Below are 17,852 nucleotides of genomic sequence, written 5' to 3' on the forward strand. Positions count from 1 at the left end.
TCCTGTCCTCTGGATCTAGAGTGAAACACTCATCACAGGAGGGGCTGCTAGTCTATGTCTAGGGGAGGGAGGTCAAAGTGACCTTCCTAGGTTATTTTTATTTTTATTTTTTTTGAGAGGTTTTTGCTATAGGGCGCGTGCGCTCGCCAGACAGACGGAGAGAGACAGAGAGACAGAGAGCGAGAAATCACCTCCCCAGGGGGAATGGCCATGCCACAATCCCTTCTCCTCCATTCTCCTCTCGGGATCTTGGGCACACACGCACACGCGCCCGGCGTGAGTTTAAGCCACCAGGTCCGGAATGCAAACTGCGGTCGACTATGGGGGAGTCCAGCGACATAGCCATTATGCTAACTGCTGGTCCCAACCTTCCTAGGTTTTATGGCTTGCTTTGGGGAAGAGGAGGGGTGGGAGGCAGGAGGGCAGAAGAAAGTGAGATACCTTCACACCTCTGAGGTTCTTCTATCTTCTTCAGCTCAAAAATACCAAGCATGTCAAGAGATCATAGTTTGGGTTATCATGTCTGAGCTTCTATAATATCCCATTAGTAAACATATAGCATCTAGACATTGCTAAACATATGACAAATGTGAGCCCACTGGATGTACACAGGTGTTTAACTTCTCAACTCTACATAGCTTAACAGACCTTCTTTCCATGACCACTCAATTTAAGTTTATTTCACCATCACATCTCTTTATTAGAGTTTCATCAGAGCACTCATCACTAACTCAAAATACTTTCTCAGTGTGTTACTTGTCTCCTGCCAGTCTTTTCCATTATAATGTAAGCTACATGAGGGCACCTTGCTTATCAAATATACCCCATAAACATAGAAAAGTGCTAGGTGAAAAAGAAGTAGGTGCTCAGTAAATACTTAGTTATAATTAAATTAAGCCATATAGATATTCTGAAAATATTTGTAAGTGTTGATTTTATGTCTTGTTATGGATTAGATATACAGAATAGTATGTGAACTGTCTTTGTACCCAGTCATTAAGGGAGCTGGATCACAAGCAGTTGACAGAGGTTCAAGTCCCAAACCCAGCTACTTAAAAAAACACGTATGCTCAAAGTTCCAAAAGATGGAGAAATGGAGGAGAAGGGATTGTGATGTGACATACCCTATTGGATTGTGGGGGCAGGGGTGCTTTCTCCCTCTCTCTCTGTAGAGTATACACACTCTTTGGCAATTAAAAAAAATTATGCATCTTTTTCATATTTGAAGAACTTCATGAAAAAACCTGTCAATGAATTTTAATTTGCTAAAACATTTTTTTCCTACCTTTACGAGGATAATTTTGCCTTAGGGATTTACATGCAAAAACGTGAAAATACCTTTGAGTACAAAAGGCATATGTGGTGATGGGTTACGACACAATAATTACTAGAATATCACATATTTGTCTAGTTCTTGAGAAATGTCCCCTGGGTAGAACTGGTCTATAATAATTATACCATGCATCACACCTAATTGCTTAATAAGTAATATATTTTTAAGGAAATTCTCTACTTATCTGAAACCTGATGGAAATGTTTATTGTCAGTATTAGGAATTACACGCCCATTGCTCATGCTGAATATGCTGTATCTTCAACGTAGAATATGCCCTAAATTATTTAATTCTTTTAATAATTATTTTATTTATCTTTATTTATTTATTTTAATTTGACTAGAGAGGGACAGAGCAAGAGCAAGAGAGAGAGAAAGCAAGCCGTCAGGTCCCAGACTTGAACCATGGTCAGTCATGTGTGAGTCCAACACTCTTAACCACCATCCCACCTATCAGTCCCACCCTAAATTATTTTCAAAAACTGTTTAGAGTTTTAATTTTAAATATATTTTTCAAGTCTTTAATTGTGCAAGGAAACATGCTCAATATATATAAATCCAGAGAAAAAGATCCTCAATTGTATATGAATGGCTGGCAATACCACAGAAAAACTCAAATATTTTTTGGAATCTTAAAATGCAAGAATTAGGGGTGGAATGGTGTTACAGTGTTAAAATGCAATATTCTATGAGGTTAACCTACTTAAGAAGGTTGCAGGTTTACATGCAGAGACTTGAGTATACTGGGAACACAAGTGCCCATGATCCAGGGCAGGCTGGGGCCAGGAGTGGAGACCATACTGGAGGTGCTGTCTCTTTCTCTCTGTCTCTCTCACTTATAAAATAAACTTTTAAAAAAGGCAAGAATATTGGCATAATGGCTACTGATTCAAGGTTTTGAGAGTGCTTGTAATTTCCAATTTTTATTAACTAGATTCTGATTATAATCTATTATCTAAAATAAGAATTTTTTTTACCTCATACACATACATTCATTCAATTGTAATCAGATATTTATTAACTATCTCTGCTTAATTTGCCATTTTTTTAGGGTGGAGATAAGATATCAAAAAATCTTCCATTTGTAGCTGAGGTTTTAGCAAGAGATGACTAGAGAAGTTGTATTTATTTCAGAATTGCTGGAAACCTGAGTACAAAGAAAGCAGAATCTATATAATCTTAAAAATAATTGTTTCCAACGATAAAACATAATACAAAATACCAGGGCCGCAATCAAATAAAAAAGAACAAATTCAGCTTAGGACTTAATAATCAACTCCAGTTGTATTATTAAAATGCAAAATTTGAAAACCATCTTGCAGAGTGATGGAATGGGCTTTGTTAACAATTGAGTTGTTCAATTTGCCTAAAAACTGAAAACCTTTAGAAACCTCAGAGGTGACTTCCTGACCTTTACTGTATTACAAATAGGCCTGATGTTCAAGATCCACATCCATTATATGCTTGAATGAGCTCAGTATTTATTGTTCTTTCATATCATTAAAAGAGCTAAAAGGTTGGGAAAATGCATAATGTAAAGAAAGGTCAAGTGGTAATCATGGTGTGAAATGCTGTTACATGTGTAGCTATAATAATTCTTTAGACTTTATGCTCCCTGGAGAGGAAGTTGTTCCAAATTGTTCACCTACAAAGGTTTATTTTGTGCTAAATATAGCCCAGCACTCTGAATGGTGGAATTAGCCTGACCTTTTGCTCCTCAGCATCCGCGATGGCCTTTTCCCGGCTCACTCTCTCCGTCTGAAGCCCTATCTTGGTGATCAGAGCCTCTGCATCATGATTTCTCAGTTGCAACTCAGCTTCTTGAGAGGCAAGTCTGGCTTTTAGACCTCCCACCTAAAGGAAAATCATTATTCTGAAGTAACTTGCATTGATAACAACAAATAGCAGAGAGAGCATGTTTTTTAGAATAAATTCAGGGATCCTGAACAATTTATATCTTGCACCTGTTTTAACCCGATTTTACTGTAGTCCTACTTGCAAAAATAGAGCCTCCCTCCTTTTTTCCCCCCACACGAGAGAAATATTTTCCAGTGGTTTTGTGAGAAACATAAATTTGTGTCTGTACTAACTAGATGTTTATTCTCCTTAGTCTGTGCAGTCTGGGACAAACCAATAGAGGTCTCATGTCACTCCATACTCCTCTGCTTCTCTGCCTACACAGTTTAGGCTCCAAGGACCAGAGGTCATGTAAGACATGCTTGGTGACAAGCATGAGAAGTCATGCCCTGTATGCTCCAACAGAAAATTGCTGAAGACTTTGAATATTTACATTGAAGACATGAACACTTGCTCCTCTCTGCTGATTAACTGGCTGTAAATCAAAATGCCCACTGATGGGTCTTACCTTTTTCCCACAAAATACAAGATGGCCTTCTTGATCAGTTCACCTCTTATGATATTTAATTGATGTACATGCAGATAACCCAACATTTAACTTACTACCTACTAAGAAAGGCAAGCTCGGGACCAGCAGCTAGCGTAATGGCTATGTCACTGGACTCCCATGTAGTCGACTGCGGTTTGAGTCCCGGACCCAGTGGCTTAAAACTTGCACTGGGCACATGTGCGTGCATGCCCAAGTTCCCAAGAGGAGAATGGAGGAGAAGGGACTGCAGCATGGCCATCACCCTGGGGGGATGGGGGGGTGATTTCTCACTTTCTGTCTATCTCTCTCTGTCTGTCTGGTGAGCGCACACGCCCTATAGCAAAAACCTCTCCAAAAAAAAAAAAGAAAAGAAAGGCAAGCTACATGTGTTTCCTGGGCTATCAGTAGGGTATGCCAGAGCATCACAGATGCAGATCCCTCCCACCAGCCCACCACTAAACAACCTCATTCAGCTCTGGAAACAGACAAATTCAATCTCTGCAAAGAGTGAGTTGCCCATTTTTCAGTTGGGATTTCATTAGATTTAGAAGGTACCACTAGGTTCCTAAGTTTGAGGGTCATGTTTATGTAAAGGAAAGTAGTGAAGTGCCAGTAAGAAAAACATGACTCTGTTCTCAGAACTACATGGAATCAGGATAGTTAGCTATCCATTCCACTTATTTTCCAGATGTATATGAGAGTCTTCAAAAGCTTCATGAAAAGTATAAAAGACTATGAATGAATTTCAAAACTTTTTATACCAAAATGAACTCATGCTTTATTTTTTAAAAGAATTATTTAAATTTTATTCATCATTTAAAAATAATTAACTAGAGTGAGACAAAGAAAGAGAGGGAAAATGAGAAATCAAGCTGCTAGGTCCAGGACTCGAACCATAGGCACCTGTGTGGGAGTTCGGTGCCTTAAGCACCATGCCACCTGCTTTAATTCCTTTTGTCACAAACTTTTTGCAGTCTCCTCATAAATATTATCATGCAAAGAATAATTAACCATATCTATTTTGATTCAATTGCTAAAGATACATTTGTGGTTTCATCTCATGGAACAACATCTAACTACTGTATCTAAGTAAGCTTGTGACTCAACCCTGTGATGACAGGGTATTTACACTCCACTTGAAAAGCACGACTACTGCTATGACTGCTGCTTATATCTGTAGAGTGTAAGCTAAGTCTGGTTTTTTAGCCTGTCTATGAATCCAGGGTAAAATTGCATAGTGACATTTGCTTCTCTGTTCTTTGTGGCCATGTGAAAGTGGGCTTCTATAAGGTCACAGTTAAAAGAATCACCTAGAAAACTAGGAAGAAACTTATTTCCAGCCCTAACTTCAGTTGTTTAGTTTCTAAGAAAAACGCTAGCTCTGAAGTATCAAAAGTGACTCAAGCCTTGGATGCAAGTCTGTATCTATAAAGATCACTACGGCTATCTGTGATGACCTCGGCTGATATCTACGGAGAGGGTTAGCTGTCTGTCAGAGGGCTTTATAGTAATGAATGAGCATCACTACAGTTTAGACACTTACATTTCTTTCTCTTTTTAAAAATATTTCCAGAGAGAGAAACACAGAGAGAACAGAGAGAGAGAGAGAGAGAAAGGGGAAGTGAGAAAGCAAGCCTCCAGGTCTGGGACTCGAACCATGGTTGGCTATGTGGGAGTCCAGTGCCTTTAACCACCATGTGACCTGTTGGCCCTCTATTTATTTTTTATTTAAATAATTATTTTATTTAACTTCATTTATTTATTTTAATTTGAACAGAGAAGGATGGCAAGAGAGAGAGAGAGTGAGAAAGCCACCAGATCCAGGACTCCAGTTGCAGTCGGCCATGTGGGAGTCTAGCAACCTTAACCACCACACCACCTGCTGGCTCTGACACTTATATTTCTTATGTTTTTAATTTTTAGTTTTGCTATAGGGTATAGGCATCCTTAGAAAGAGACAGAGAGAGAGATACAGAGAGATACAGAGAGAGACACAGAGAAAGAAAGTGAGAAATCATCCCCCAAGGGATGGCCACGTCACAATCCCTTCACCTCCACTGTCCTCTCGGAATTTGGGGCATACACACACACATACTTGGTGTCTTCTTCAAGCTACCAGGTCAGGAGTTCAAGCCGTGCAGTTGGCCACAAAGGATCCAGTCACCTCACCCTCCACACTACCTGCTGGCCCAACACGTACCTTTCAAATGGCATGGATATCCAGCTCTGTGGAATTTCTGAAGGCAGACCCACAGAGGATACACCGTCTTAGTGGAAGGCATTTTGCTTCATATACATTTTGATGTTAAACTCAAGAGTTTTCCACTTCTCCACATAGAAAATCATTCTTCCTTTCATAATAAATTTATGTTCAAAACTTTCACTACCTGTTAAATATTCCAACCATTCCACGTACAAATATCTAATGAAATAGCCTGCAATCCTTTAATCAAGACTTCATACATCTTTACAGAATTTTTACCATGTGTTTTGCTGAGGGGGCAAAAGTCAACCCTGTACTTGGAAGACACAGTGAATTGGTTCCCCCTGCCTCTCCTCCTGCCTTCTGACTCATCAATGAGATGCTTATTAAGAAATCAGAATCTCAGGAACCAGCAGTTAGTGTAATGGCTATGTCGCTGGATTCCCACGTAGTCGACTGTGGTTTGTGTCCCAGACCCGGTGGCTTAAAACTCACGCCAGGCGTGTGTGTGTGTGTGCCCAAGATCCCGAGAGGAGAGTGGAGGAGAAGGGATTGCGGCGTGACCATACCCTCTGGGGGGTGATTTCTTGCTTTCTGTCTCTATGTCTCTCTCTCTGTGTCTGGCAAGCACATGCGCCCTATAGCAAAAACCTCTCCAAAAAAAAAAAAAAGAAATCTCTTTCCTTCTTTTCAAACCCTTTGACTGGGATGCTGGTGCTGCCACTGGAACAAGCCAAAATGCCACTGTACTTGCTTTGGGCTCTGTCATTTAAGAAGATGACTCTTTAAGGATCGCAGAGGCTCTGTCTTTGCCAACAGCTGTCCCATCAGTATTGCCAGATGAGTTTGAGTGACTTCTGGGGCAGAGGCAACAGGTTCAGTTTGGGACTTCCATTCCAAGGGCTCTAAGTGCTTTGTGACACAGAGCCCCTTCCTCATCATCTCTGAACTCAACATGGCATGGATATCCAGCTCTGTGGAATTGCTGGACTCCTGTGAAAACAGGACTCCTGGGAAAAATCTGTACTAGGGAAAAGGTCATGACTTAAGTGAGATGGACTATGAAGACAGGTAGAGGGAAGAACAGAGAGAGAGATGAGCAAAAAAGAATGGAAGATAGAGTGTATATGAAGTAAGATTATCCTTTTTTTTTTTTTTTTTTGGAGGGGTTTTTTTAAGCCACCAGGTCCGGGACACGAACCACGGTCAACTACGTTGGAGTCCAGCGACATAGCCATTACGCTAACTGCTGGTTCCCAGTAAGATGATCCTTGAAAGGGAAGGAGAGGATGAACAAAATCTGGTCATGTTATCTGCAACCATTCTTTACATTACTTGATTTCAACTGTCCTGGAAACCTCCTCACTCTGGTTTCTCTTTCCCAGTTGTGTCCATCTAATCACTGCTTAGTACAGATCACAATGTTCCAGCAAAAAGCCATTTCTGGCACATGAAACAAAGGCAGAAAGAGGGAAGTGGTGCTTTAGCCACAGGGTACTTGAAGGACTGCTAAAGAGCCCTTCAATGCAAAATGTTGGCAGATGGTGTGGTGGTTAAGATGTTGGACTCCTACATGGCTGATTGCAGTTCAAGTCCAGGACCAGGTGGCTTGCCTTCTCTCTCTCTGTGTCTGTGGTGAGAGCGTGTGCCCTGTAGAAAACTGCAAATTAATAATAAAATTAAATTGGAAATTAATAATAAAATTAAATAAATAATTCTTTAAAAAAAAAGAAAAGGTAACAATATATGCTCTCCCAACCAAGTGTTATCTTATTTTAGGAAAAACTGGCCCAATCCCTTGAAAAGCATGAGAGTTTAATCTGAAGACAATACTCTGAGAAGGCCACCAGTGTTTCTGGTTTTGAGATACCCACTGGTATAATTTTATTTATTCATTTTCTTTTCTTTTTTTTTTTTTTTTTTGACAGGTTTTTGCTATAGGATGGGTTTGCTCACCTGACAGACAGAAAGAGAGAGACAGAGAGACAGAAAGCGAGAAATCACCCCCCAGGGGGGATGGCCACGCCGCAATCCCTTCTCCTCCATTCTCCTCTCAGGATCTTGGGCACGCATGCACATGTGCCTGGCGTGAATTTAAGCCACCAGGTCCAGGACTCGAACCGCAGTCGACCACGTGGGAGTCTAGCGACATAGCCATTACACTAACTGGTGGTCCCTCTTTATTTCATTTTCATTCCAGCTTTAGGGCCTGGCTGACCCTGAGAAAGACGGGCCTCCTCTCTTGAGTCCCTATATGCTCTCATTCTAATCTCTTTCTACGGTTCACAGAGAGGCAGTATGATACCCTGGACAATACTCGGGGATCAGGGGAATACAGATCCGGGTTCAAACCCTAACCTCATTGGCTCTGTGATCTTGAGCTCCTTAAGCCTCATATATAAAGTTATAGGCGTAACACAAACTTCATACACTTGATGGGTTTTTAACATTAATTAGCTGATCTATGTACAGACCCACCACACATGATTGACATCCTATGCTAATTATCTCCTGGTTTATTCCTGCAAGTTAAAGATACAGTCCTTTTTAGGTGGCAGGAGCCTAACAACTGAGGATGAACACAACGCTGGACACTTTCACCTATGAGACCTGGTGACTGAAAGAAGCAAAAGAGATGCCAATTGGTATACCTGAAACCTCACCATGTCATGAGCCAAGAAATTATCTTAAAAGGCTGGGAATCTGAAAGCAAAAGGAATACTAATTCCATGCTAGGATGACAAAATTCCTCATGACAAGCCAAGGGCACCAAAGAAGTCAGGGACAAGAGATGGGAATGAGGTATATCTATTCCCTCAACATCCCACCCTGCCCTGCACTGATTCAGAATAAGAGGAGAACTGTTCTCCCCAAACCAGCTGAGACTGAATAATTGGACAATTCCTTTTAAGAGAAATTTTTGCAATAGGGAGCATGCACTCATTGGAGAGACACCTGACAGAGACAGAAAGTGAGAAATCATCCCCTGGGAGGATGGCCAAGCCACCATCCCTTCTCCTCCATTCTCCTCTCAGGATCTTGGGCACACATGCACACATGCCTGACATGAGTATTAAGCTGTCGGGTCCAGGACTCAAACTGCAGCTGGCTGTGTGGGAATCCAGTGATGTAACCATTACGCCATCTGCTGGTCTCTGGACAATTCTTTCTAGGTAACAATGTAGCAGTGACAATGTGTTCTCTATGTCATCGAGCTATACATTTCAACACCAGGGATCTTATATAAGCGGGTTAAATACTATTTTAAAGGGAACGCATTTTTCGATTCAGTAACATACCCTAGTCATACCTGAGAGGCTGTGGATTTTAGCTTCTGGATCCCATTCACCAAGTGCTCTTTCTTCTGGGACACCTCGTTTTGTTTCTTCTTCAACAGGTTCTTAAACAGTGATATTTGTTCTAGGAAACTCTTTGGGGTGGTGTAGTTGAATCTTCTCTCATTCTGGTAATACCTGGTACTCATTTCGTTTACAGTGGTATGAACATGTGCCATGAAAAGGCTAATACAATCTTTGTGCAGTGGCTGAAAACATAAACATTGCAATGTATATGAAATCCTCTTAAGTTAAAATGCAAGTTAGAGGAGAAACCAACAAAATTATGGGAGAATATTCTTTTCTAAAAGCCAGAACAAATTACAACAGAACCTAGGAAAAAGTTCCTTAATCTTTTTTTATTTTTTCCTTTGGAGAGGTTTTTGCCATAGGGTGCGTGCGCTTGCCAGACAGAGAGAGACAGAGAGACAGAAAGCGAGAAATCCCCCCCACCCAGAAGGGATAGCCACACCGCAATCCCTTCTCCTCCATTCTCCTCTCGGGATCTTAGGCACGCACGCACACACGCCCGGCATGAGTTTTAAGCCACAGGGTCCGGGACATGAACCGCGGTTGACTACGTGGGAGTCCAGTGACATAGTCATTACACTAACTGCTGATCCCAAAAGTTCCTTAATCTTTAAGAGATATCCACATAATTAGAGAGATCACAATAAACCACTTAGTTTTTCCTAACCCTCTTCTTGCCAAATAGGACGAAAGATTTTTATGTGCTCCACATACCAAACCCAAAGCCACGGTGTAATTCAAACATGGCCTTTCACAACTTCATTTTCATCTATCCAGCATGCAAAAGAGAAAAAGAAGAAACTGAGACACAATACACTGAGAAGTATCTTTTGATGTTACTTTCTTTCTTTTTAAAATAATTTTAGATTTATTCCATTTTAATTACTATTATTATTATTATTATTATTTTTCAGTTTGACCACAGAGAGAGACAGAGTCAGAAAGACAGAGTGAGAGCAAGCTGCCAGATCTGAGATTTGAACTGTGGTCAGTCATGTGTGAGTCTGTCACCTTAAGCACCACACCACCTGCCAGCCCCTTGGTGTTAACTTTCAAACTAAATTTTAGACAAAGAGAAGTAGTAACCTAGCGAAGTCATTAACATGAAAAGCTGAAAGTGAGAAATACACAGCTTTAGGAGAATTGGTGGTAGAAAAACAAGCTGGCCGGGTAGGTTATAAAAGTCATTGCTTCGGGAAGAAAATTAGTATGCTTGTTTCTATTCTCATTTGAAAACAAAACAAAGTGAAACAGAAAACAACTCTCCTTTGAAGATTTATAGAACCCTCCACTAGGCATTCTTCCCATTTTGTCCTCGATGACTTCTGAAGTAGTTAACTTTTTAATTTGTGGAGTCACATCTCCCTCATTTTAATGATTATTTATTGCATTCTGTACAAGATGAACCAGGTTCAATTAATCAAGGGAAGCCTAAAAATCAATTAATATGAATTAAATGAGCTACACCAACTCTTAGGAAAGTCACACATAATTTACCAAAGTGTTGTCAATAATGCGCAGGCATTCTCTGGGAAAATTGCGCACAAGTGGCTGGTGGTGCAGCTAAACGTTTCCAACCTGCACCATTAATATTATAACCAGAGGTGCAAGGTGAGACAGGCCAGTTCCTGTTGGTGAAAAACAACTGTTCCTCAGCAAGGTTTGTAACATGCAGCTTTCCAAAATCGGGGAGTACTCTTTGCTTCTAATAGTCAGAGACACACATATATTAATGCATAATGGGCTCAGAAAAATAAAAATGTTTTTATAAACTTCTAAATCACATTCCCTTGGGGGCTTTATTTTAAAAAGAACCTGACTTCAATATAAACATGTGTAGACACAGACTCCTGTCTTGTCTTGTTTTAATGGGGATAAAAGTGCACACATACCGTTCTATGATACAGATAAATATTTCCTTAGCCAAGTGTAAACCTCCCTACAGGCAAGGAAAAAAAAAAAAAAACCCAAACCAACCCTGGCCTCTGCCCAGCCAGGATCCTTATGAGGAGGCTCCTTGGAGGCGCTGAAAGCTCTCTTAACAACAGTTTCATTTGTAAATCGGTGATGGAAGAAGTGGTTTCCGGTAGAGCTGGAAGTGGCCTGAGACAACTTGTCTCGATGGGGCAAAATAACTATTGTTATCGGGCTTAACAAAATGGCACAGCATGGGAGACTCGCGGAGCCAGGGAGCAGCTGGTTGTAATTCACACTGTTTTTCAGAAAAGTCTAATCGTTCCAGAACAGACCTCTTTGATGACTGGTCTTCCCTGCATTCTCAATTTGTCACTTTCTCTTATGATAAGGTCAGTAGTGACAGCACTTCCTGACATTAACAGCTGTGGCTTTTAAAAGGGTCATTGTAGAACTACTAATTGCAGTAATTTCATTAGCATAAATTATTTATTCTGCCATTCATTTATCTCCAGTTTTCTTTAGGGGTGGGGGGAGAGTGGGGAGGAGACTCAGCGGCAGCACCAGCTCTCAGTGCTGTGCGTTTCACTTTGAGAGATGAGAGAAGAACCGCATTCCCGCTAGATGTAGCCACCTCATGAAAACCAGGTGATGCCATTTTGTAGCCATCCAGCAACCAATCATGATAAAGACACAAATAAAGATACGCAGACAGCCAGCATCAAATGGTCATAAAACAAGGTTTTCCAGCTAAGATACTGTGGAAAACAACGTTGACTCTGATGCACAGTCAAACGTGAGGATGAAACTGCCTTTTCCTCACGTCAGAGAAAAGTGTTCAATTTGCGCTCTTTTGGTTCATTTTAAACACAAAAACATTAACAAGTCTCTGCTACTTGGTATGACAATTCTAGGGGCAGGGGAAGTGGCCTTTGCTATCACACCAAGTACTCCAGCCACCTGGCTTTTCAAGCAAGTGCCCAGTACGTCCCTCTGGCTGAAAATGCCAGACAGCAGAGTTGACTGTAAACCAATACATGGAGGCCAGCACTAAATCAATTACCTTGTTATTTTGGGTTTTATAACTTCCTAAGACCAGCATACACGGCAATACTGGTCTGTGAAATTAATTTTGGATTTTCAAGAGTGTTAGAGTCAAGGGAGGGCACAGAAAATAATCTACTATTTTTCTTTTCTTTTCTTTTTTTAAAACTTAACTTGGAAGAACCTTGTTACAAAGAATGTCTTTACCAACAGGAGATCATCGAAGATTTTCATAGAAATTATTTCCACATTCATTTTATTTTTTAAATGTCAGACAGCTGAGCTATAAAACTATTTGTAGTTTTCAGTCTTTGGGGTCTGCTGAGAGAGAATATATTAATTTGATACTTGTAGATATCAGGTGGTTTATTAAATAAAGAAAACTTCGTAATGAATAAAATGTGCAGTTCTGCATTTTGTTTTAACACCTCTCCTAAGCTAAGCTCTTCTAAGTGCTGATTCAGTCTGAGAAAAAGATTAGAGAGGCCACCAAGGAGGCAGGATTGGAATCCTGAGACCTGGGGTTCTGAAAAATTGGGTAAGTGGTTACATCCCCCATATTTCCTCCTGCCCACAAAATCACTCCTTTTATTGTTTTTCTTTTTAAGAATTATTTTATTTAATATTTATTTATTTATTTATTTAAATTTGACCAGAGAGGGACAGAGTGAGGGAGGGAGGGAAAGTGAGAAAGCAAGCCACCAGGTCTGGGGCTTGAACCGTAGTCTTAACCACCACATCACCTGCACCCCCTCCTTTTATTGTTTCTTTTCTTTTCCTTTTTTTTCCCCCCAAAAATAGCTAAACATTTTTGTAATAGTCAAGGAAAGTGAAGACTCTGGGCTCTGGTGTCAGAATGCAGCCAGGTCCCTTACAGCTGTATTGCCTCGCATTTTCCTGTAGTTCAGCCTCCATTCTCCCCTCCTGTGCAAAAAGGGAAACTAGGTGGTTCTCTGTGAGGTTGGTGATGAGCTGTGTATGCAATGCAAATTCAGGGCATACCAATTGCAGTGTCTGAAAAGTCATGACGCATTTTTGCATAGAAACAGAAAAATCTGTCCTCACTTTCCCAACAACCTAATATTTGTTCTGCTGTTGATAATCCAGTAGCAGAAGCACTAATAGCAGTCGCAATAAGATTACTACTGTCACACAATGCAGCGGCAAGTGTTAAAAGCAGCACCAAAGTTTATAGTGTGTGGTTTTTTTGTTTCAGTTTGTTACTTCATCTGGCAAATTCATTTCTGGTTAGTTTGTTTCTGCTTTTTACTTTTTGTCTTTTAGAGTTTGGATACTGGTCCAAGGTACGATCAAGTCTAGCATAAACAATTTCTCAAATGAGTTTCTTGTCGAAAGAGCTGACTTCAATGATGCTCTGGCAGAACACTGGAACAATGAAGCATTTTAGGACTGAAGGGGAGAGGAGGTAAGATGACATTCAGTCACCTCTTCTACAGCCAGAGAATGAGGCAGGAGAGAGTGTGAAACTTCGTAATGAATAAAATGTGCAGTTCTGCATTTTGTTTTAACACCTCTCCTAAGCTAAGCTCTTCTAAGTGCTGATTCAGTCTGAGAAAAAGATTAGAGAGGCCACCAAGGAGGCAGGATTGGAATCCTGAGACCTGGGGTTCTGAAAAATTGGGTAAGTGGTTACATCCCCCATATTTCCTCCTGCCCACAAAATCACTCCTTTTATTGTTTTTCTTTTTAAGAATTATTTTATTTAATATTTATTTATTTATTTATTTAAATTTGACCAGAGAGGGACAGAGTGAGGGAGGGAGGGAAAGTGAGAAAGCAAGCCACCAGGTCTGGGGCTTGAACCGTAGTCTTAACCACCACATCACCTGCACCCCCTCCTTTTATTGTTTCTTTTCTTTTCCTTTTTTTTCCCCCCAAAAATAGCTAAACATTTTTGTAATAGTCAAGGAAAGTGAAGACTCTGGGCTCTGGTGTCAGAATGCAGCCAGGTCCCTTACAGCTGTATTGCCTCGCATTTTCCTGTAGTTCAGCCTCCATTCTCCCCTCCTGTGCAAAAAGGGAAACTAGGTGGTTCTCTGTGAGGTTGGTGATGAGCTGTGTATGCAATGCAAATTCAGGGCATACCAATTGCAGTGTCTGAAAAGTCATGACGCATTTTTGCATAGAAACAGAAAAATCTGTCCTCACTTTCCCAACAACCTAATATTTGTTCTGCTGTTGATAATCCAGTAGCAGAAGCACTAATAGCAGTCGCAATAAGATTACTACTGTCACACAATGCAGCGGCAAGTGTTAAAAGCAGCACCAAAGTTTATAGTGTGTGGTTTTTTTGTTTCAGTTTGTTACTTCATCTGGCAAATTCATTTCTGGTTAGTTTGTTTCTGCTTTTTACTTTTTGTCTTTTAGAGTTTGGATACTGGTCCAAGGTACGATCAAGTCTAGCATAAACAATTTCTCAAATGAGTTTCTTGTCGAAAGAGCTGACTTCAATGATGCTCTGGCAGAACACTGGAACAATGAAGCATTTTAGGACTGAAGGGGAGAGGAGGTAAGATGACATTCAGTCACCTCTTCTACAGCCAGAGAATGAGGCAGGAGAGAGTGTGGCTGGTTCTGGGGCAGCCAGCACCTGGAGAAAAGCCACCCAACTACAAATTTGAGAGTGGTGATAGACTTTCATATCAATAGCATGTCCAGAAGAATCTTGGGAAATACAGGACTCCTTTGAGGCAGAGGTGAGTCCTAAAGTTTATAAAAAGTGCAAAACCCTGGAAAGCAGCATTCTATTACTTTTTGAAATTCCATTTCAAATCTGCGTAACATGCCCAGACTATGAAATATAAGATGGACAGATACATGTAAAGAGAGAGGGGGGCTGCAGAATGAAGAAGAATGGGTTAGGATGTTAACTATTGTTGGGTGCTTTCTCAGTCATTTAAAGATACAAGTAAGTCATGTGAGTTTTAGGCAGATTTGAGATTAACTTAGTTGTTTCTTTTTTGTTTTGTTTTTTTTTTGCGATAGGGCATGTGTACTCACCTGCCTGAAAGAAACAGAGAGAAAGAGAAATCAACCCCCAGGGGATGGACATGCTGCAGTCCCTTCTCTTCTGTTCTCCTTTTGGGATTTTTGGCACACACATACACATGCCTGGCATGATTTTCAAGCTGCCAGGTTCCAGACTTGAACTGTGCTGTTGGCCATGTGGAGTCCAGCACCTTAACCTCCATTCTATCTGCTGGCCCTCATCTTGGTATTTTTTCCTTTAATAATTACTTATTTATTCATTCATTCATTTTAACTTGACCAGAGAGAGATGACAGAGACAGAGAGGGGAAAGTGAGAAGGCAAGCCACCAAGTCCAAGACTCGAATGGTGATCAGCCATGTGGGAGTGTCCAGTGCTTCAACCACCATGCCACCTGCTGGACCCCCATCTTGGTATTTTTAAATGGCTCCAGTATTCCTTAGAAAGAAGATACTTTCAGGACCAGCAGAAGGTGAAATGGTTATGTTGCTGGACTCCTACATAGTCAACTGTGGTTCGAGTCCTGATCCTGGTGACTTAAAACTCATGCCAGGTGTGTGTGCGTGCATGGTCAAAATCCCAAAAGGAGAATGTAGGAGAGGGGATAGTGGTATGACCATTCCCCAAGGAGGAGGGTGATTTCTCACTTTCTGTTTTCTGTCTCTTTGGTGAGCACATGCACCCTATAGCAAACATCTCTCTATATAAAAAAAGAAAAAAAAAAAAAAGAGGGTACTTTCCCTAAGTTTGTAGAATTTCTATTGCATGAGGTTATCTTTCAACTTTTTATTCATATTGAATAAACCTAATGTATACGTCAAAGAAAGAACTGCACTTAAAATTATTAATATAACAGAAACTCTGCTAATGTAGCTATCATTGGCAAAATGATGTTTGGTTCAACATTTTATGAAGATTCCATAAAGGAATCTTTAGACTACTAGAAAAATAAATCTTTAAATACAAGTTAAAAACTTTTTTTTGAGTAGGTATTTCTCATGACTGGTTTGGAAAATGATAGCAAATTGCCCTTTGCAGGTTTACAAACTCTGCAACAAATTCTGGATTGAATGGGTAGCATGAGGAAGAAATTCATTTTGTTAAGAACATTGATGACATTGAGCTTGTGTAATTACTTTTCGCATGAGGACAGAGAATTCTAACTCACTAATTGGCCACTGCGCCTGAAACAGATGACTCTTTTAATCTTGTGAGATCTTTTTCTACATCCTCAAACACAAATCTCATTCTTCTGAGAAAGCTCATTTTTTCACTTTCAAGAATTACTCCTTTCAGGACACCAGCAAATGGCATCACAGTTATGTCTTGGACTCCCACATGGCTGACTGCAGTTCAAATCCCAGACCTGGTGGCTTGAAATTCATGCTAGGGGCATGTATGTGCATGGCCAAGGTGCTGGGAAGAGAATGGAAAAGGGACTGCCATGTGGCCACCTCCCCCCCATCCTCCCCCGGGGATGATTTCTCACTTTCCCTCTCACTATGTCTGTCTCTGTCTCTGGTGAGCACACATACCCTAAGGCAAAAACCTCTTAAAAAAAGAGAAAGAATGACTCCTTTTACCTGGTCCTGCTTCCAAGTATGTCTTATTTTGCTTTGAAAACCATAAAATACTGCTTGTCTTTCAACACCCCATTTTATTTCATTTTCTTTCTTGAATGTTCTTACCCGAAACCCAGGCATCCATCAGTCATGTCCTCACCCGAGGACTTGCCAATGTGCTTCCTACACATCTGTAACCCCATGCCTAGGGATACCCAAGGGGCTTTCCTTTCTCTCCCTCCATACACGCCTCCTCCCAGATCCACTTCCAAACCTCCAGTGAGCAGCAGTTTGTGTTGATACAAGTCTTCAGTTTAATGCCAGGTGATACTTACGTGTCAAATTGTTTTGGTCATTTTTTGTCAGCTGTCACTTGGTTCAATATTGAGTAACAGAAAAATAGCACAAACATTTATTTAGATGCAGTCAAGCCATACCCTTGGGTGCTGAGTGTGTACAGCTGGACAATGATATGTAAATACACACAAACTGCTTGCCTTTAATGAATCCTTTCTCTTTGGCCAAAGGGAGTGACCTTGTGTAAGTATATTACACTCAGCGAATGAGGTCAATAATTAAGATGCGCCTTCAGGATGTCCGTAAGTCTCAGTCTTCAGAGGAAATTAAGACTAAGAAAGTGATTAAATTAGTGCTTATTCAAAAAAATGTAAAAGTTGCTTTTGACCTCTCTAAAAAAAAAAAAGGCAGCATGTGTTTTTTCGGAAGAACATGGATACATTGCACTCTGAGTTATAATTATTGCTCCTGGGCAACAAATTAGGAAGGTGGGAAAGTTAAATAAGCACCTTGCACTGAAATGAAATCACCTGGCTCATTTTTTTTTCGAGGCATCAATCGGCTCCCTGGAAATGGAAATGTGCTTTTAAAATTTCTCTTTGGCACTCAGCGTCCTATAGGAGGCGTCCAGACACCGCCAGATAAGAGGCAGCACCTGTCGGGAGCCCTCAGGACGTGGGATGATGCAAGTCCTGCGGCATCCAGCAGATGTCAATGGTCACTGCGTATCAAAGTACCTT

General features: G+C 40.7%; 1 protein-coding gene across 1 annotated transcript in view; it reads right to left on the reverse strand.

Moving 5' to 3' along the window:
- The window catches only part of LOC102498647 (dynein heavy chain 11, axonemal), a gene marked incomplete at its 5' end in the record, with an annotated part of 215,821 nt that overhangs the window by 149,534 nt on the left and 48,435 nt on the right, over positions 1-17,852 (reverse strand). The window contains 2 exons of the mRNA XM_006169843.2: positions 3,040-3,186; positions 9,232-9,465. Of these exons, the coding sequence (XP_006169905.1) occupies positions 3,040-3,186; positions 9,232-9,465 (381 nt within the window). The remainder of the gene's footprint in view (positions 1-3,039; positions 3,187-9,231; positions 9,466-17,852) is intronic.

Source organism: Tupaia chinensis, unplaced genomic scaffold (assembly GCF_000334495.1).
Source record: "Tupaia chinensis unplaced genomic scaffold, TupChi_1.0 Scaffold147534_1, whole genome shotgun sequence".
Taxonomy (NCBI): Eukaryota; Metazoa; Chordata; class Mammalia; order Scandentia; family Tupaiidae; genus Tupaia; species Tupaia belangeri.